The sequence below is a fragment of the Leopardus geoffroyi genome, chromosome C2, assembly GCF_018350155.1.
Source record: "Leopardus geoffroyi isolate Oge1 chromosome C2, O.geoffroyi_Oge1_pat1.0, whole genome shotgun sequence".
Classification (NCBI taxonomy): Eukaryota; Metazoa; Chordata; class Mammalia; order Carnivora; family Felidae; genus Leopardus; species Leopardus geoffroyi.
This window is the reverse complement of record NC_059333.1, coordinates 140755364-140777810: the sequence shown is the minus strand read 5'-3', so window position 1 is coordinate 140777810 and position 22447 is coordinate 140755364. Positions and strand designations below refer to the sequence as shown.

Sequence of the window (22447 nt, the reverse complement as noted above, 5' to 3'; positions counted from 1 at the left end):
TCACTAACTCAGCTCACAGCCCATAAGCTTCTTCTACTTAACCAGCACCACATTTCTTCAATACCCCAGCTCCCAACTGGCCCTGGCTTCAAAGGCAGGTATCCCTTGTTTTATACAATAGTGCTGAATCATTTGTGTAAACCACCTTTAAATTTTTTTTTTTTTATATAGGTGCACCTGGGTGGCTCAGTCAGTTAGGCATCTGACTTTGGCTCAGGTCATGATCTCATGGTTCATGGGTTCAAGCCCTGCATCAGGCTCTGGGCTGAAAGCACAGATCCCGCTTCAGATCCACTGTCCCTATCTCTACCCCTCCCCTGCTCATGCTCTCTCTCTTAAAAATAAATAACTTTTTTAAAAATTACATAATACATATTAGACCAGAGTTTCTCAACCTTGGCACTATGGACATTTGGCATTCAATCATTGTTGTAGGGCTGATGCATGCCTTGTAGGATGTTTAGCAGCATTCCTGCCTCTATATATGACATTCCAGTAGCATACAACTGCTCACGCCTTGTTGTGACAACCAACAGTGTGTCCAGATATTGCCAAATGTCCCTCTGGGGCAAAATCACTCCTGGTTGAGAACCACTGCATTAAAGGACATAACATTTAGAGAATATCTGCAGTAAAAGGATCTTTTTGTAATGTAAAAATCTCTCCTCAGTTTTCATATTGAAAAATCTAGATTTTTGTACACCGAGTTGTTTCAAAATGGATTACACTTGAACATATATACATATATATGCATATATATACATATATATATGCAACATGCTACTTACATATATGTGTTAAAGATCATTCCTATAGTCTGGATTTGGGTTCTCTTCATCATATACACTTGTTTATGTCAACTCTATCTAGATCATTAGCACCATGAGGGCAATAACCTCCTTTACTTCACACTCTGTGAAGTACACATCTATCAGGACTACGAGGCATACCTGCAGGGAGACCAGTAGAGTTTACACAACAATGATGTTATCCTGATAACAAATGCAACCACTCATTCCTCTTCATTAAACATCAGTCTGAAGAGCTGATAGTCCACATTTTTAGAGCCATAACCTTGAATCTCATTCTGAATCAATTTCTAGATGAAGAAAAGGCACCTATTTTTCTCAAACATGCAGGACCTGAAATAACTGTGGAAGCCCAATGCCATAGATTAACTCTCAGTATAAAATCAGAGGCAACTAGTGCCCATTTCTGGTGACCCTTTCTGCTCTCCTCCCTTCCCACTCTTCTAATACACTATACCTTCCTGTTTTCTAACCCATCCCCTCTTTTAAAATGGGAAAAGACCACATTAGTATCGGAGTTCTAAAACTCCAATGCCTACAAGTGTCAGAGTTGATATTAATGAGAGAAAGGCACAGTTGTTTTATAAAGACTGCTGAACTTAAAGTTTTAACCAATATACATATTGTGTATATGTTATATGATAAAAATATTTTTAAATTTCACAAAGAAATATATTCTCTCTCCTTTTCCTTGAATTACTTTTGTCTTCCCATTTTTGACAAAAAATTAAAATTGTGTGAAATATTTCTTTACCTATAAAAAGATACAATAAACACAAATGGCATTTATAAACATAAATAGGCTCAGGGTTGGGGTGTAACAGGGAGTGGTGTGGACTGTGATGAACTAGAAAGTATATGTCTTTCTTCAGAGATGGACCGCCCTTCTCAGTTTAGTTGATCATCACCCTGTGCGAATTTGGACTCAGTATTGCCAGAGCTTCTGATTTTGCACATGAAGCAGGAAATCTGGATGTCATCTTAAATGTTCTGGTTTTAAAAATTAGCTGAGATTTTTGAACGCTCCACAATCCAAACACTGTGGACTGCCAGTGTGTGTGCCCCTTTGATTAAAATCTTGACCGAAACTCATTATACCAATCTATTCCCTTTCCTAGTGATTTGCATCTTCAAGTGTTTTAGCTCTGATTATGGATCAAAAGGTTACGTCAGCTACTTTACTTGAGTCTACAGAGACAGGGACAAGAAAGTTTAGCTAGAGACTTGTACATGAAACTGGACTATGAAACTTAGTCCTAAAAATGGATATATTTTAGTTTCAGGAATTTTTGAGTCAGAAGAAATAATCTGAAACTTGCTTTGCCCCTTTTCTGTGCTAAGATTTCCAGACGGTGGGATCCCAGAGTCCCTTGTCATCATGTCTTCTCCCCTTTTCTGAATCAACAACTTCTATCTGGTCCTCCTCCTGCTTCCTTTTCCCTTCTTTCCCCACGGTGGTTTAGAGTTGGAAGACTTAGGACTCTATGTTATCCATCCCCCAGTAGCAAGGGCCTAGCCAGCCAGAGGGCAAGGAGGAAAGCAAAGATGTTCAAGGATCCCATCAGGGTAGTGGGGAACATGGAAAGGTGGTTGCTGTTCTGGGGAAAGATTTGGTGAAACGGGAATTTCTGGGGCAACTCTGCTGGAAATGTGCAGACTGCAATGAAAGAATATCTTTAAAGTTAATGCCATTTCATGTTTGTACCCAGTGTCTTACCCACTAGGCCCATGCATGTTTGTTAAATAAATAAATGGCTGGCTGGCTGGACAGATGGATTAATATTGTGTTTATCAGAGATTAAAAATAAACATGATGCAAAACTTGGTGCTTAATACTAAAAATTAAATGTAAAAGGAATCAGCATTAGTATGTTGGGAAAAGATGAAGAGATAAGCCATTCAAGATTTTTTACATATATAAAGAAATGACATGGGGAAGAAGGTGCTAGTGGGGGAAAAAGCTTAAATCAGAAGGATCTGAGCTGTGGGATGAAGTGATAAGGTTCAATATAAAATTGAAAGAATTAGGGGCTCCTGGGTGGCTCAGTCAGTTAAGCATCCAACTCTTGATTTCAACTCAGGTCATGATCTCATGAGATGGAGCCTGCTTGAGATTCTCTCTCTCTCTCTCTCTCTCTCTCTCTCCCCCCTCTCTCCCCCTCTCTCTCTCTCCTTCTGCCCTTCCCCCCTCTCTAAAATAAATAACTAAAATAAAATAAAATAAAATTTAAAGAATGACTCAACTTGCCAAAGACTTAGCTTCCTTAGGGGTGTTAATATATAGTCTCATTTGATAACCTGACCCAAACTAGTTAGGATCTTTCGATGGTTTTAAGTTGATAGTTCCACAAGATGAATCAGCAACATGGACCTCTCTAAACTGTACAAAGTATTTCCCACCACCAATGATAACCACTGCTCCTTTTAGACAGTTTTGCTTGGCAAAGGGTCCTATACCAAAGGTAAAATTGGCCAGATGGGGAATGGTTTCTGAACTCTGCTCCTCTCCCTTCTGTGAGATCTACCTTCCCAGGCAGCACCTTCTGCCATTAAGATTAATCTGCCTTATGTTCTATTCCCTAAGGGTTGTGTGTTTCTCCTCCAAGGACCTGAGATGCTATAATTACTCAAGAGAATTAAACTAGACAACCTTCTGATTTTACTCATACATGGGAAAGGCTTGAATCAACTGCAAACCAACAAGCCAGGCTTACTGCCTGTTGCATGATTTCCAGCATAAATATACACAACTTTTTCTTTTCACACACCAAGTCCCTCTGAGAATCAAGTTTTTGAAATTAATGTTAGCTACAACATGGTTAAACCTTGAAAACCTTATGCTAAGTTAAAAGCCAGTCACACAAGCCACAAAATGTATCATTTCACTTGTAAAAAATATCTAGAAGAGGGACATCTGTAGAAACAGAACATAGATTTGTGGTTGCTTAGAGTAGAGGGGGTGAAAGGGATAGGAGGAATGGAGGTGACATCTAAAGGTACAGGGTTTCTTTGGGGGATGAGGAAATTGTTCTAAAGCTGATTGTGGAGATGATTTCACAACTCTATGAATATATAAAAAGCCATTGAATTATATGGTATGTGAATTAGATCTTAATGAAGCTGCTAACAAAATAGGTTGAAAATGTTAGTAATATTTTACCATGTCAACCTATTCTACATGCAGGATAATTCTTGGCAATTAAGCAGACATTGCCAAGTGTCAACTAAAAAAAAATCTCTAAGCCTTTGTTGAACAAACAGATAGAGTTTGCTTTCATAATAATACGCTTGATAAAGTGGCAGCATAGTTTATTAGTCTAAAATATAATACATCTGAGCATGTAAGAGCTGAGGAAAACATATCACCCTTGGATTACCACATATTGGTCTTGTTTTATGGGGTGTTTGGTAGCCATTTTTTTTCAACAGTCACTTGGGATAATGTGCAGATGCAGTTCTCAAATGAGCAGCATGGCTTCCAGGGTTCAGTTTCTCATATTTGTTTCTAGACAGAACCAAATACGGACATCTATTTAGTGTCCATTCCTGGTGACAAAACTTGCACTACATGTGCATTTTCCTTAGCAGGGCGTAGTGGCCAGCATGCGGCTTATTTGATAAGCATAGAAAAGTAAAAAGATGGAAACATAGAAATAGGAGAGCAAGAAATGGTAAGTTCCCTGGGAGAATTAGTTAGCATGTGATGTTGTCAACTATACTCTAATCTTAAGAGAACCTCACCTACCTATTAATTATGTGTGGGATGTTACTCCCTGATGGAAGTTATCTAATCATGAACAATGGACTTATGCATAATAATTGATGTATCATTGCCTGTGGTGGCTGTTTTGGGTAAAGATTATGGTTCTGAGTTATATTTTAGAGAAAAGAAAGAGACGGGTGGGGTACACGGGTATGACCATGTGAACAACTGCTACCAACTTAATTTCTGTAAAAGTCGTGATGATTTTACTAACGACATATTCAATCACCTATTCATCTACCCACCAAAAACATAATCTAGGAGAAATGAGAACAAATCAAATCACCTATCAAAATAGAGTCAGAAAATGGAAGACGCCCATTCCACTCACAGATTGAATTATCATTGGATTCCAGGATTCACAAAAACCTAAAGGCCAAACAGTTCAACCATGTACATAAATTGCTGAATGATAATTCAACAATTTATAGGGAGGGAGAAGTTTTCAGTATCCTACTGCCAACACCAGAAGATAGAGCAGGCAAATCATGAGGTAGAGTGAGAAATGGTGAGGGACCTACATCTTAACTCTGGTTAATATTCCCTGCCCCACCCCAAGGCATGTCCAACAAGCAACACAGGGTCCAACTGTATTACAGTTGGTTCCTGAACATGAGAAGCAAGTGGCCTGTGCCTCTTTCTCCTTTATCTCTACCATGTGCACCTGATACCAAGAACTGCAAAGTCTTCATTCTGATCAACTGTACATAACCTCTACTATAAGAGAACAGGAGATAGCTTTCCTAACATGGATATACTTACTCCATCCACCTTTTCCAGGAAGCTGTGTGTTTTGTTTTGTTTTGTTTTTTTATGATTTTCTCATTTATTTGCTTATTTATCTTTATGTGTTTATTTCCATAAATTTGTGATTCTAAAGCTATGGTCTTGGACTTACATATTAGTAATAACAAACATAGTGGGGTTTTTTTTTTGTTTTTTTAATATGAAATTTATTGACAAAATGGTTTCCATACAACACCCAGTGCTCATCCCAACAGGTGCCCTCCTTAATACCCATCACCCACCCTTCCCTCCTTCCCACCCCCCATCAACCCTCAGTTTATTCTCAGTATTTAAGAGTCTCTTATGGTTTGCCTCCTTCCCTCTCTGTAACTCCCCCCCCCCCTTATTCTCCCCCCTGGTCTTCTGTTGAGTTTCTCAGGATCCACATATAAGTGAAAACATATGGTATCTGTCTTTCTCTGCCTGACTTATTTCACCTAGCATAACACTCTCCAGTTCCATCCATGTTGCTACAAATGGCCAGATTTCATTCTTTCTCATTGCCAAGTAGTATTCCATTGTATATATAAACCACATCTTCTTTATCCATTCATCAGTTGATGGACATTTAGGCTCTTTCCATAATTTGGCTATTGTTGAAAGTGCTGCTATAAACATTGGGGTACAAGTGCCCCTATGCATCAGCATTCCTATATCCCTTGAGTAAATTCCTAGCAGTGCTATTGCTGGGTCATAAGGTAGATCTATTATTAATTTTTTGAGGAATCTCCACACTGTTTTCCAGAGTGGCTGCACCAGTTTGCATTCCCACCAACAGTGCAAGAGGGTTCCCGTTTCTCCACATCCTCTCCGGCATCTATAGTCTCCTGATTTGTTCATTTTGGCCACTCTGACTGGTGTGAGGTGATATCTCAGTGTGGTTTTGATTTGTACTTCCCTGATGAGGAGTGACGCTGAACATCTTTTCATGTACCTGTTGGTCATCTGGATGTCTTCTGTAGAAAAGTGTCTATTCATGTCTTCTGCCCATTTCTTCACTGGATTGTTTGTTTTTCAGGTGTGGAGTTTGGTGAGCTCTTTATAGATTTTGGATACTAGCCCTTTGTCCAATATGTCATTTGCAAATATCTTTTCCCATTCCGTCGGTTGCCTTTTAGTTTTGTTGATTGTTTCCTTTGTAGTGCAGAAGCTTTTTATCTTCATGAGGTCCCAATAGTTCATTTTTGCTTTTAATTCCCTTGCCTTTGGAGATGTGTCAAGTAAGAAATTGCTGCGGCTGAGGTCAGAGAGGTTTTTTCCTGCTTTCTCCTCTAGGGTTTTGATGGTTTCCTGTCTCACATTCAGGTCCTTTATCCATTTTGAGTTTATTTTTGTGAATGGTGTAAGAAAGTGGTCTAGTTTCATTCTTCTGCATGTTGCTGTCCAGTTCTCCCAGCACCATTTGTTAAAGAGACTATGTGTTTTAATAATTGGGTTACTTTGTTGTTTAAACATTACTTTGTGTTTTAGAAGTTTGTGTTTCTGTGCACACACAAGCACATGCCACACACTGTCACACATACTAGTCCAAGATGAAGAAATATCAAAATGCTACAGTTCTTATCACTGTGGTGGAGAGTTGATAGGTAAATTTGCTTTTTGTTCATTTTTGTCTTTTACTTTTTCTATCATGAACTGCACTACTTGTATAATTTTTATGTAAAAAGAAAATTTATGAGAAACTAGTACACATGTTGCTTTTGATTCCTAAAGAGTGACCATTGAATTCCATTGGTGTTAGTTAAGCCCAGACTATCTCTAGCCATTTTCCCTAGGACTCTCCCCCTCCCACATTTGGTAACTAGTTATTTCTCTGGGCACAGAGCTCTGTTGGAATATTTTGTGTTATTTCTTTCTATGGAGGGACTCCCAAAACTGTGTTTGGAATAAATCAACACCTAGTGAGTCTTCCTGTAGATTTTGTTAGATTTCTTATTAAATTTGAGCCACAGCACCATCAGTTACCTAGCAGACAGTGGTATATACAACCTTGGGACTTAAGGTTAATGATTGTGTGAAGGGGAAGGGGAAACTTACCCAAAGGCAAACACTCTTGAGTTAATGGATAGTGGTTTATATAGTCCCAAGTAGAAAGTGGAGCACATCATATAAAATCCAGACTGCAAATCTCTTCTTTTGGTGATGGCATCTTAATGCCTGGTCATAGTGATTTTCACTTCTCTATTGTGAGAAAACGGTATTGCCCTTAAGCTCTCTTTAGTCCTGTCTCACTGTATGGAACCTAGTGGTCAGAGCAAAGAAAGCAGGACCAAGTCCAGTTGATTAGTGAGCATGCATCCCCCAGATCACTAAGTGTTGGATGAGTGTCAGTCTGGATGTCTTAGTTTTAATGAGTGGAATCTCATTTTCTTTACCAAAAATCAAACTTTCTAATGAACTTTTCATTAGGCCTGATATTTGGGCTCCTGCCTCTGCATTATCACCTCTTTGAGAAATCTTTTCTGAGATCTTTTAGCTTTCTCAGGCATACCTCCAGGCTTCAAGTCTGCTCATCTGCAAGTTCCAGATACATCCCTCCTCCTTACTTTCTCCGCCATTGGTCAATGGCAGAGATCTTGAAAGCCATGATGCCATCTGTCAGAGGAAGCAGGTGCTAGATAGACAGTGGGGGCTCAGCATTAATGTTCTGATCCATGCCCTCTAGCTGGAACTGTACAAACGTATAGTGAATCAACGATTGTGGTCAAAGAGAAGAAAAAACTCAAAGGTAGTTATAATGTAGATTATAAAGGACTACTATCGGGGAAGCACAAGGAGTTTATGGGAGCACCAAGTTTGACGTGAGCTGGGGGGTAGATAGGAAGGCTCCTCAAAGAGTTTCCCCTTTGTGATTCTGGACATAGCCCTAACCCAGTGCCTACGACCTTATATGCAGATGATCTGTTATTGATCTGAAAGAATGAAAATTTAGCCTATCTTTAGACCCTTAGCACATTGCCTAGCACATTGTATACCCACATAAATATTTGTCAAATGGAACTGTTCTCTTTTACTTCATTTCTTTGTTTTTGTAATAACAGCTTTATTGAAACACGTTTCACATACCAATAAAATTCACACATTTAAAGTGTACAAAACATATCCATGAAAAACCATTGTTTCTAGTGGTTTTTAGTATATTCAGAGTTGTGGAACCAACAACACTATACAATTCTAGAACATTTTCATCACCCTGAAAAGAAACTCTGTACCCATTAGCAGGTAACTTCCCATTCTCCCTCCAGGCCTTCTTCCTGACTATGACTTGCCTGCTTTAGACATTTCATATAAATGAAATCATACAATATGTGGCCTTTCATGTCTGGCTTCTTTCCTATAGCATAATGTTTTCACGTTCCATCCATGTTGTAGCATGTATCAGTACTTTAGTCCTTCTTCCAGCTGAATAATATTCCACTGTATGAATATACGACCTTTTGTTTATCCACTCACCATTTGATGGACATTTGGGTTGTTTCCAACCTTTGGATATTATAAATAATGCTACTTTGAACGTTCATGAATAGGTTTGTGTGTGGACACCTATTATCAGTTCTCTTGGGTATATATGCAGGAGTGGAATTGCTGGGACATATGTAACGTTATGTTTCACCTTTTCAGGAACTGCCAAACTCTTCTAAAGCACATTTTACATTCCTACCAGCAACATATAAGGGTTCAAATTTCTCCATATCCTCATCAACATTTGTTGTTGTCTGTCATTTTTATTATGACCATCCTCAAGGATGTTACATGGTGTCTCATTGTGGTTTGGGCTCTGTATTCCTGTACGGTGATGTTCAGCGTCTTTCATGTTCTTTCCTTCATTTTCACCTTTTCTGTTCACATTGAAGAATGACCAGGACTGGAAACTTAACACAGTCTCTTACACTTATGCTTACCAAAAGAAGAAACCATGTCTTAATTTGTTTTTATATTCTTAGCACCAACCATTGTGCTAAGCACCTAGTAGATGGTAAATAACTGTTTTCTGAATTAATGAATAGATGAATGATTGAATAAACACATCCCTCATTCCAGCCCCTTTTTTTCTGCGCAGATCCCTCCCAGAATCCTCTTTTTAGAAATGTCTGATGTGGGGCGCCTGGGTGGCGCAGTCCGTTAAGCGTCCGACTTCAGCCAGGTCACGATCTCGCGGTCCGTGAGTTCGAGCCCCGCGTCAGGCTCTGGGCTGATGGCTCAGAGCCTGGAGCCTGTTTCCGATTCTGTGTCTCCCTCTCTCTCTGCCCCTCCCCCGTTCATGCTCTGTCTCTCTCTGTCCCAAAAATAAATAAACGTTGAAAAAAAAATTAAAAAAAAAAAGAAATGTCTGATGAGATTTTTCAAACTCTTGAAGTGAATTCAACAGATGACTCATGGTTGGCATGATGTAAAAGTAAACTAAGAAAAGCTGTGATATTTAAGAAGATAATCCTGTACATTACCAGATTACTCTGAAGTCATTTGTCTCCTTCCCAAGAGGGACCATCTTTCTAAAATAAAATCTGAGCAAAGTAATTTCTACGAAATTGTGAAAAGGACTCATTTTCTTCTGTTTTCTTTATGGATATTTTTTTCTGAAAAGGAAGCCCTCTGTGACCTAGTTTAATAAAGAATCTATGAAATGTCATGGTAAAACATACAGTAAGTCATCTGTCATTTCAACCTGGCTAATCTTTATTGAAACCAATAAGAGTTTACCAAGTCAAAGAACTTCACAAGGTGCCGGGATCAAAGGAAGGAATTATTTTGTTATCTCAGCCCCTCCCTTCTCCACGTCCCAACAAAGCAGACCTTATTTTGACTTTTTGCACTTATCTAAAGCTGTGTGCGTCTGTGGTAAACCACTGATACCAAACGAAACTGAATTTGCACTTCAGAATCAGTTTCTTGTGTTTGGACACTGTCTACAAGTGAAGGGGAAGAGGCGAAGACCAGTGGGAAGTGGGCTGCTTCTGTCTTTGTTTTTAAACTTTAGTTTCCTGGGCCAAGGAATTTAAACTAATAAACCAACAGGACACTAACAAAGAGAGTTACCATAATTGGACTTTATTTTTTCTTTTTTTTTTTTTAACTTTTTTTTAACGTTTCTTTATTATTAAGAGACAGAGAGAGAGACAGCATGAGCATGGGAGGGACAAAGAGAGGAGGAGACACAGAATCCGAAGCAGGCTCCAGGTTCTGAACTGTCAGTACAGACGCGGGTCTCCAACTCACAAACTGCTCATGACCTGAGCAGAAGTCAGAGGATTAACTGACTGAGCCACCCAGGCGCCCCATGGACTTTCTTTTTTTCTTAATAAATAGAGCTTCTATTATTTCACACTACCCAGTGTTGTTGGGTTTTGTGTCATAATGTCACAAGTTTAACCAAAAATAAAAATTTTAGATGGCTTGTTCATTCTACTTAAAGTTAACTGTCTATTTTTAGAAAAAGATCATCATCACTTATACTAGAAGTTAGGAGATCTGGCTAGAAGATCTATGCTTTAATTTCTAGTGTGACCCCTAGGAAGGCCAAGCAAACCTCTGAAAACCTGTTCACCTCAAGAGTACTTGACGATCTCCAAGCTATGAAGTTTTCTGAATTTATTGCATGGTACCTTGAGTCCAAAGTCGATCCAGTCTTCTAAGAAAAAGTTCTGAAATAAGCCTTACAAAAGAGATTGTGTTCTCCAGAACCCAGAGCATTCCAGCCATCTCAAATCTTGCCCTCTCTGCATGATTTATTGGCTCCAACAGACTTCAGATATATTCCTACCTGCACAGCAAGAGTGGTCACACCTATTTCTAAGGCATTCGGAAATCCTGGGCCTAGTATCAACTCTGTACGTGTGAGATAAGATAGTGGATAAGTATAAGATACTGAGCAAGTATATTACATCAGAGAAAGACTTTAAATTTTTTCTCATTAAATGTTTTATTTACCTTTTACATTTAAAACTAAATGATCACAAGATATAAACCCCAATACAAAAGTTGTATTCAAATGTATGAAACAGTTTGATCCTGCCTCCTCCCTGCTGCACCTTGCCTCCTGTCCTCTTTTTATCCTCCTCCACTCCTCCAAGCTAGGGTGTGTCTTTGACTTTAACATGATATTGTTTTCTCACGTTCCTTTTTTCTCCTTGTCACAGGGTACATCCCCAGTTACTTAGACAAGGACGAGCTATGTGTAGTGTGTGGTGACAAAGCCACGGGGTATCACTACCGCTGCATCACGTGTGAAGGCTGCAAGGTAACTGCCCTTGGACCAGTGAGCTCAGCACCCAGCCCAGCTCCTGTCCCCTCCCAGGATTCCAACAGAATGCAACAAGAAGTTTAAGTTGAAATTAGAACCAAATTCCAACATTTACAGCCTGTTACCATCCAAGTGTCTGGTTGTCCTCCTCATTTTTTGGCATTTTCAAGAAACGAATTTATTATTATTTTTTTCAGATCAAAAATAACTAAATAAAGTTTTGCAAGAGTATAGTGTCTGGCTTTGAAGACAGGGAGAGAACTCATAAGATGAAAAGAAATTAGGGGCGCCTGGGTGGCTCAGTCGGTTGAGTGTCCAACTTGGGCTCAGGTCATGATCTCCCAGTCTGTGGGTTCAAGCCCCATGTCAGGCTCTGGGCTGACAGCTCAAAGCCTGGGGCCTGCTTCAGATTCTATGTCTCCCTCTCTCTCTGCCCCTCCCCCACTTGTGCTCACTCTCTCCCTCTCTCTCTCTCTGAAAAATAAACATTAAAAAATTTTTTAAAGATGAAAAGAAATTAATAATATTCTCACTCTGAGTTTAAAAATGCATAGATATTTTATAATATATTTTCCCAAGAAATGACCATTTCTCCTCCTGTTTTATCAGCAGTAGTTGAAGAGACAGGATTTGCTCTACTCCAGGCTGTTAATCTGAGTAAATATGTTCACTTTTAAGGGTTCCATTAAGGAATATCTTTGAGGCTACTTACAGTCAATTGTGTTCTGAAATTACTCACATTGGCTTTCTGCACAGCCTTCAGCCAATAAGTAAATTCTGGGCATCCATCAGCTAATTTTATGCTCTACAGTCCCATCTTCAGGAGATACCTGACAAGAATACACCAGTGATGAACACTTCACTTCCCGAAAGTGAGCCTAAATTTGCCTACTTATACTCTTCATCATCAAAATTAAGATGAGCTTTTTGGCAAATATCTTTTGGTCCAACAACCTAGACTCGAAAATAAAATCCACTGTAAAATAAATAAAGCTTAACCCAGGGCTACATCCAACATTCAGCTAATGTTGTATAAATGAGGAAGTATAATAAGTCAGGGAAAGACTTCTTAAATTTTTTCTTGTAGAATGTTTTATTTACTTTTGTATTTAAAACCAGATGATCACAGGATGTAAACCCTAAGGCAAAGATTGTATTAAACTGTCTAAAATAATTCGGTCCTCCCTCCTATGTTGCCCACCTTCCCTCTTCTCCTCTCTTCCCTTCCTCCAACTAACCCCCCCTTTTCTCCTAACCTTTGACCCAAAACCCCTAAAATCAGCATGTTAGCTTGGTTTCAAGATAGGGTGTCCCAGTTCCCTAGTGGAAGATCTTCCATGAAAATTCCCTATTTTTTATCCATAAAATTAGGAAGCCCTTAGCAGAAGCCTGCTTAAAGTGACGAAATGATATATCCAGTGGCAATCAGGCATTTCTAAGTTCCCAAGGCCTTATATCTGCAAGGCTGTTTTTTGTAATGTGATGTAGTGTGCTTTCATTCATTCAGACCCCTTTGATCTAGAATGTGTACCTTTTAACAAAGACAATGCTAAAGATTGCTGTTACATCTATGAAAATAATGTCTTAAGGAGTTTAACAGAACTGATTACAAATAAGTCCTGACTATTTATTAATTTGGGGAACTTGCAGACTGTCTCTTGAAAGCACACTTTTATTGGCTTGATTTGAAAGTAATAAAACTGCATTAGTCTAGATATATTCTCTCATTCTGAAAGCTCAGTAATTCAAACAGGCCTTTTTTCTAAATTAGCCCCAATTCATAAAGCTTTGCCTATCTGATTATGCAGCACTGAGACTCTTTCAAAAAGCAGTTACTAATGGTAAATTCTGAATTCTGGAAGAGACTCTAATGAAAATTCCATTTAATACTCAACTCCCAAAGTGACTCTAAATGTGCCTTGCAGAGAACTTAATGCTTATTAGTGATTGACTTAAACAAAGGGAGAATCAAGCCTATTAACCTGTGTCCCTGCTTTATGTATGTCTTCATGATGATCAAGAAATCCACTAGCCTCTTTTCCCAAGATCACAGGATGTTTAGAGCCTGATTCAACTGAGGTTTACTTAAAAGAAATCATGTAGCAAAAAGCTAGATTTTTCAGCTTCTATGCCTTTATCTCAGATCAGAATCCTGTTTCTAGGATGGCCTCCATCATAAAACCAGAAAGCAGCTCTCCTGGGGTGATCATGCATTTAATGTAAGGACAAAGTATCTTGGAAAAAGGCAACAGTTTTTTTAATGAAACAGTTTTTAAGAGTGGCCAAAGATGAAAAAGGTCATGCTTCACATTCTGTTTATTCAAACCTACAACTTTAAAATATTTCTACCCCATCCTTGCAGTGTATATGGGGAGAAACTTTTTTTGCCCATTTTTCCCCTGAAGACAGTAAAAATCTTTTGGAGCTGTTTTGTCTGTCTTGATGAACCAGTTTTTATGAATCTCTTACAGAAGGAATGGTGATACTTCCCCACAACAAATTATTTTTCTGAGAAAGATTCACAGCTATTATAAGTTGCCCAAATATTGAACCAGCAGAATGACACTTAGCTCCTTATCACACTAATTAGTGCATCATATCAGACCACTAATAAGAGGATCTAGTCCTTCTCAAAATGCAGAGAAACACGTCTGATGTTGACTTATAAAAGCAAAACCCCATCTTGCCAACAAATCATCAATGACATATATGTCCTTATCTAGTCCCTGGGGCACGTCTTTTGTTAGTTCACCTCTAAAAAGATTTTTTACAGGTAGACTACATTAAACATTCTGTATTCAGTTCACTTGCAGAAGTTAATTTTTGTCCCTTTTTAAAATTAAAGGACCTAGTACCTTTACATTTACATTTACTCCACTCCAGTGGCCCTTCATCCTGTGTCAAATATGCTTTTATTATAGCTTAGGGGTCTTAAAGGGATCTGGTCTACGAAGAGCCCAAGAAAAGCCATCAGAGATAAGCCACAGGGAAGATGTCACTAGGAAAAGCAGAGCCTGCTACCCCAACACTTTTCCCAATATAAGCAAAGTATAAATTATTTCATTCGCTCCATTTAAAAGTTCACAAAGTAGCTTTTTTTGGAAAAATGAATGTCACCCCTGTGTCTGGAACACCACACCTGATCCTCTCCTTAGCATTGTCTGACTCCTCAGTATGCTGTCCTCCCTCTAAAACACGAGACAATGTCACAGTATGTGAGAAAAGGGTCTCCCTAACTTCAGAGTACCAACTTTCCTATCTTCAGAGCATCATTCTCCCCAGATGCCCTGGACTTTGGTGCTGCCACCTCTGGGGAGACCTTGCCTCCCCCAGAAGGAGGTATGCCACCCAGTCCCTCTCCTCCCTGTCTGTGACACATGTCTTCTTGCCAGGAATCTCCAGGTCTCTTTTGCTCTCCAGGCAGGCGTAACCCTTGAAGGTGGATTGGACAGAGGGTAGCAGAGGTGGAATAGGGAGGTTCACAGGGGAGCTGGTTTTTCAGTTCTGTGACATGCCCAGGGAATTCATGCTTTCGCAGAATTTGCCCACCTTGAATACCCAGGGAGATACTGCTGACATGTCAAACAGCTGCCCATGTGTGATTGAGTGAATCTTATATAAGATAAGAGTATATCAGTGTATATCGACATCATTCAAACTAATGGATTCAAGTGTTTAAGGATACAAAACCCAACTATGTGACAGTTTTCCTGTTGAAACTTGAGCAATAGAAATGATAAGGGATTTTGCACACATACCCCAAAATCAAGTCCATTAGTTTCGGTTATTGTTGTCATTTTTCCATTGTATCCTGTTTCGTCCGATTTAAAATTCTACCTTTGACCTTTTCATTACAAGGAAGGGCTCTTATGTCTGAATAATGAATATGCAAGGAGTATGTATACATAATCAAAGCCAAGGAAAGTTAACCAGGATGATTCAAATTTGGGCTTAATCTAGGTCAGCTGGTATTTCAGTCCCACTATTTACATAACAAAATTAGAGGTCCCTTTAAGCTTTAGTAGATAATATCCTTCAAAATGTGTTTCTGCTTTGCTAGTCTACTAAAACAGATAAAATGAAGGCAAGGGGGGTACTATTTATAATCTGTTCATCTGTTCATTTAAATAATACAGTAAAGTTGAACTCAGTTTATATCATATAAGCAGTTAAGTAAATAAGACTTGGAGTCTGACTCCTGAGCTCTAGGCCAAGTTCCACAACGTACTTACCACATGATTTGGGGCAAGTGATTTAACCTATTCGAGGCTTAGTTTTTTAATCCCTACCATGGAGATATTAAGAGTACCTACTTCATAAGGTTGTTAGAAGAGACAGAAGGATATGGAAGGTGTCTACAGCCCTTTGCAATGTACCCCTCACGATAAGTGCTCTCCACCACCATTAATGCCTACAATACAGAAACTCCATTGCCAAGACTGGAGTATCATGTCCAGGAAGGTTCTACTGTAACACGTCTTGAGGATATTTGTGTCACCTAAACCTGGACTAAATGGCATGCTCAGCAGCCTTTATGGTGGCACTCTCCCATATCTTAAGAAAGGAAGACACCTACTGATCTTCAGGGTATATGTCTACTGATACTGGAGAAAAAGAGCACTATGAAAGGAAAAACCCCAATGCATTAAGCTCTGAGAAAATCTGGGTAGAGAATCTGGAATTTTCTATTCCCCAAGTACTGTTATTTCAAGGGTTATCTGAGCTGGTAATGGACATTGCAAGAGTCAAAAACAAGAATTAAACTAAATCTCTGAAGGTCATTTAATGCATCCATTTAATCACCAAATGATTAAATTATTAATTAATAGAGTATAACAAGTATCCAGCTCTTTTATTCTCCAGCACAAAGTGTAGCAAGGTTCTTCACGGCTTAATTTAACAACATAATTATGACACTCTATGAAAGGAAAGAATATGATTTATTTTTATTACTCAATGTTTAGAAAGAATAAAAATGAACACTAGATTTCCCCATTAACCTCTTTTCCTTACTAAATGCCGAAAAGATATTGACTCTATAGTCCTGGACATTTCCTTCAGCTCAGATATAGAATTCTTTAGATTCAGTTTGGGCTAACTGTCCTATATGTGAATAGGTAAAGGTACAAGCCCATGTATAGGAAAGGTCAAAAAGAATCCATCACAGTTATGTGGACACAAAATTCTGGAGTCATTTATTTCTAGGAAATATGAAACTGTTGTCTTTGGTCTTTCTTTTTCATGTAGGGTTTCTTTAGAAGAACCATTCAGAAAAATCTCCATCCATCCTATTCCTGTAAATATGAAGGAAAATGTGTCATAGACAAAGTTACGCGAAATCAGTGCCAGGAATGTCGCTTTAAAAAATGCATCTATGTTGGCATGGCAACAGATTGTAAGTAATCTTTTTCCTCTTTTTCGTATTCAAGGAGTGTTGATTGGGGAAAGGTTTGGTTCAAGGAGATCAACTGGGCAGAAAAGAAACAGAGGCTCATGTGGACAGAGGGAAGACCTGTAGCACTCCCAGCGACCCCTCACTCCCAGTCATTGCTGGGTGCTTTCCATCCTACCCCTTCCCTATCAACTCCTAACTCTCAAAGTATCTAGACGACAGGTAAGGGAAAGTGTGTAAATTATCCCTAGCACATCTGCAGGACTATTAGCAATACTCGGTTTGCAAGAGAGTATGAATGAGCGGTCTTGTCCATTCACCTGGATGAGGTGTGGTTTTACACACAACATTCATGTGGTGAGAGCCTTGTGGACTAGTCCTAATATTTTTCAAAAGAAGAGACAAGAATTTATTTTGTGGACATTTTCGGAGACGGGGCACTGGCAGAAAACATTGTGTTCAGTAATTTCTGAAGAATGTGAGGTTGAGTGCTATATAGCATGAGTCATCCTGCAGTTGGGTGTTTGTTATATTTTTAGCCATAAAAACATTCTAAGCTCCAGTCCTCCTACCCAGTTTTCAAAGTGCCACAGCATATGGCAGTGAGATTAGCCATTGGAGTCTCTTCTTCTCGCACTGTGCAAGGGATTTACACCAGTTCTTTTCATTAATCTAATAATAAAATAAGAATTGTGTCACTCAGAATGTGTGGCCTCCATTTTGCCAGGCGTCAGGGTTAATGATTTCTATTGGCATAAATGTTTGCACCTCAATGAAAGTCTCTAACTTTTAGTTTTAAAAAAGAGAAGAAAACAAAAAAAAAAAAAAAAAAAAAAGGAGAGAAAGAAAAAAGAATGCAGTGAGGATTTTCCTCATGAAAGAGGAAATAATCATGGCTCACATTTATGCGATAAAAAGGGTTCCCTCCACTAGAACAAAAAAATCTGTGAAATGTCCTGGTTTGCCCATTAGAGAAGACACAATGGGGAATCTTTAAAAAGGAGGAGGGTTGTGTGACGGCTTTAGGCTGGAAATCCTGGGTTAATCCCCACCTCCGGCTGAGTGTGTTCTTTGTCTTTATCTTTTAAAGACTTTAGCCAAGGCCAACAATATGCTTGATAGGGATATGTGAAATGATTGACCTAGAACCAAATATTTAGATCTGCCACTATAAGGAACTGTTACTATTGAGTATCCATTTCGTTGTTTTATTGAGAAGTTAAAGATATGAATATTTATAAGGTTAAAAAACAGCTCAGTGTTAATCTGGACTGGGTGGAAATTAATTTTGAATGCACCCTATGAAGCATTATAAGAGCTCAGGCTTTATAATCAGAAAAACTGTTGGAGTCCCATATCTGCCACTTACTAGCTGTGTGACCATCAGAGTTAACCTCAGGTTTCCCTTCTGTGAAATTTGTTGCCTACCTTGCAAGTTGTTTTCAGGATTAAATTAGATAATGCATGTTAAATGCAACAATCCCCAGCACAGAAGAAGCATTTGGGAAATGGGGCTATGACTACATCCCATTTATTAAAGGGAACAATCCCTTTAATAAAGGAACCTAAATGACTAAACAGGGCTCATTCCCATTTCCCACATTTGCCATTGCTCACCTGACTTTGACGATCCAATCAAGTCTAGATGATCTGGGATTCATTATTCTGTTTGTGGATTAGCTGAGTACTTTTGGTTCTCTTCTTCCTGCTATGTTTGCTTTTTTTCTTTTCCTACCAGGTCACACCTTCATCAAGAAATGGCTCTAGGACAGTGATGTTGTAGAACTGGAATCAGGAGTCCTGGGTCTTGCCTTGGCTCTGCCATGAACTTGCTCTGTGACTTTAGGCAAGTCATGATCTCTCTGGATCAACTTCCTCCTCTGTGACAGGAGGGAGTTGGGCTAGATAATACCTAAGGTTCTTTCCAGTTCTAAATACTATGACTCTGTAGCATAAAACCTGAGCCTTTCCATTCTACTGATAGTTACTAAGAGTCTGGTGAAATGGCTTTGTTTTGGAAATTAACCCCAGAAATATAGGCTTCTTTTTCCTGCCCTTCTTATTTCCCCGTTGCACAAATGGTAAAAGTCATGGCTATATTTATTGACCACATGTAGTGCATTATCACACTGAACACCCTCTGAAGTGGGAATTATTGAGCCTGTTTTATACAGGAAGAAATGAAAAAGCTCCAAGAGCCTGAGCAACTTGCCAGAGGTCACACAGCTAGAATGTGGTAGTCTCAGGATTCAGACCCAGCTCTTTCTAGATTCCAAAGCCTGGGCTCTTTAACCACCATTGAGGATAGACCAGGTAGAGACTAGAGCAAAGTGAGTACCTGTGCAGCCTCAGATAGGTTGAGCCACATTTCAATTAGCACTTAAGAGAGCTAACAAAGAGGGGTGCCTGGGTGGCTCAGTCAGTTAAGCGTCTGACCTTGGCTCAGGCCATGATCTCACAGCCTGTGGGTTTGAGCCCCGCGCCGGGCTTCTGTGCTGACAGCTCAGAGCCTGGAGCCTGCTTTGGACTCTGTCTCCCTCTCTTTCTGCCTCTCCCCTGCTCACACTCTGTCTTTCTCTCCTTCAAAAATAAACACTAAAAAAATATATTTTTAAGAAAGCCCTATTTATCTGAGGAAGAGGATCATTAGCCTCCTGTTTACTGCTCCAGAACTTTTCTTTAATCGGAAGTTCTTTTTACTAAGAGCGATTTGAGGCAAAGAAAGGAGGAACAGAGAGACCCTAAGAGTGAATTCAGATAAATGACTAGACAGACTTATCTGTGAAGCCGTGGAGAGAACAGATTTTACCTCCCTCTGCTTCATTCTTATTTAGGCTCACCTTCTGTGGAGTTGGGATGCCCAGTGTCCAACTCCCCCCAGAGCTTTTTTTGAAAAGCTGGCCAGTCATTGGGAGTTTGGCCCTAGGTCTCGTGTCAGAGACAAGCTAGTTGATGGCAGTGTGCTGCTGGGGGGAGAAAATACCCCAGCATGACCCACTAAGCCATCTATGCATGAGTGGTCCCCGCCCCTGAGGCTCCTGGGTGCACACGCAGTCTGCCATGTGTCTGGGAGTGTCCGTGTGTTTTGTCTCATCTTTCCTCCTCTCCCAGTGGTACTGGATGACAGCAAGAGGCTGGCGAAGAGGAAACTGATTGAGGAGAACCGGGAGAAGAGACGACGGGAAGAGCTGCAGAAATCCATCGGGCACAAGCCAGAGCCCACAGACGAGGAGTGGGAGCTCATCAAAACTGTCACGGAAGCCCACGTGGCCACCAATGCCCAAGGCAGCCACTGGAAGCAGAAACGGAAATTCCTGGTAAGGCTCCCCCACACAGCTAAATATCAGCCGCGTGCTTGGCGTTTTCTACTCAGCTCAGTCCTCATTATGGGATGCTGGTGCTATTACTCCCAGTTTACCGATAGGGAAACTGCAGTTCCAAGAAGTCACGTGACTTGCAGAGTCAGAATTGGAACCCAGGTCTGTCTGAGAACAAAGGTCATTCCTATGATCGATGGCTTGTGAGTCACTAAATTCTAAAGCAGTTTCTTAGTGCACATTATCTGTTTGCTTTTGCTGGTAATAAGGCCAGCCTTGAATCAACTCATCAGTAACATTCTTTAGCTGCCAGCTTTCCCTTTTTATACCCATTTCTTCTCTCAGATGCCCATGTAATACATTTAGTCCCCTAAACTCACCCTTTAGAATATCCCCTTTAGAATAACCCCTAGAATGAAGTGTCCTATATCTCAAATATATGTGTATGGCAGTAGAAGTCAAAATGTTTAGCTTAAAATAAAAGAACTCAAGTCCAGGAAGAGAAAGGGAATGGGGGTAGGGAGAGGGTTTGGCAGTGGGGATATAGAGAGAAAACAGGCATTTCCAGACCCTTGGAAGATCAGTGTTTGATGTTTTTATAAAAACTAACCATTGTGAAAGTCCTTCTCATTCATTTCTCCTTTGGACCTCAAAATGCTTTGGGTTGGGCTAGAATTACTATCCCCATTTTAGATATGTGCAAACCAAGCCAAAGGCCTTATTTGGTTCACCCAAGATCACACTACTAGGAAGTGGCAGCCAGGCCCAGAAGTCCAGGCTGTCCCCCCACCTCACCAAATGGACTGCCCCCACCACCACCATCAGCTGGTGTTTGACCATCTCAGAGTCTGACCTTGCCCTTAATTTATAATGTGAACCCTTTATGAGCACCTCACTGAGCCCGGCAGCAGATATTCGGTGGGTCTATTTGTATCTCCAGGTTACATTAGCATTCCTTCCCATCTGAACAAGAAGGTATAGTGTATAATTGTCCTCATACCTCAACATCACCATTATAAGGAGATAGTCTTTTTCATGAAAACAGTATAAAAATAACTTAAAAGAAAAATCCTACCCATAAGCTACCTGCCCTCAATTACTTTCACTGTTGACATGAGCAGGTTCTCACATACTCTGTTGATGGCATCCATGAACAGTAATGTTAGCAAACACTTAGATGGGTCTTACCAAGTGCCAGGTACGATTCTAACTGCTTGCTGTACATTAACCTATGCCAACCATGTAGGTAAATGTGGGTACAATCTCCATTTTCCCAAGCAGAGAACTGAGGCAGAAAAATTAAAAGGAAACTTACAAAGCTCCTTTTAAGGTAAGTAGTGGTGATGGATACTGCCCAGCTCCAGGATCCATGCTCTTAATCACCACACTGTACAACTTGGTCACCTATCCAAACCCAAAGAGCCTTTGAAAGAGACATGTCTTTGGAGGGGCCACCTCTTGGTGCCTTGATCTTAAATCCTCAGGACTACTCTGGTATATCTGCCAGGAATGAGAAAATATGAATTGTGGATAGATAGATCAATTCTAATCCAATATATTTAGGGCATTACAAGAGATAGTCCTGCCTACTCCAATCCTAAATCTGTCATCTCCCCAAACGTGTCAGCCATAAAAGGAGATTGTGAAAACCACTTCCAGGCCTGATTTCAGAGTAGTGACTAAGTAAATTTAGTGGAAGATTTGGGGCACATCTGGACTTCTGGGGAATTTTGCATTTCAATTTTCTCTACTCCAAAAAGAGAATGAATACCAGCCTAATTAAACCGTTTCCATGGTCACTAGGGCGCTTTTTCCAGACTCTAAAGATCTGTTCTTTTACTTTAAAAAACATTTATTGAGCAGCTACTGTGTGCCAGGAAGTGAATAAGTCAGCTCTATTCCGATGGAGGGAGAAAGACAGTAAGGATTAACCAAAAAGATAAATGCAGGTGGTGGTATGTGCAATGAGGGAAATAAACATCCTGATGGGACAGAGTGATTGAGAATTGGAAGTGGAGAGAGACTTCACTTCTCTCAACAAGGTGGTCAGAAAGATCTCTCCGAGGAGGTCACACAAGCTGCATCTGAAAGCCAAGAAACAAACTGTAGGGGCACCTGGGTGGCTCAGTCAGTTAAGTG

At 39.8% G+C, this 22447-nt stretch overlaps 1 protein-coding gene across 14 annotated transcripts in view; it reads left to right on the top strand.

The window, feature by feature from the left end:
- THRB (thyroid hormone receptor beta) overlaps positions 1-22447 on the top strand; it is a 388247-nt gene that overhangs the window by 337803 nt on the left and 27997 nt on the right. For all 14 annotated transcript variants that reach the window (XM_045436313.1, XM_045436318.1, XM_045436316.1 and 11 more), the window contains 3 exons: positions 11496-11596; positions 16847-16994; positions 20103-20308. In XM_045436313.1, coding sequence (XP_045292269.1) covers positions 11496-11596; positions 16847-16994; positions 20103-20308 — 455 coding nt within the window. The remainder of the gene's footprint in view (positions 1-11495; positions 11597-16846; positions 16995-20102; positions 20309-22447) is intronic.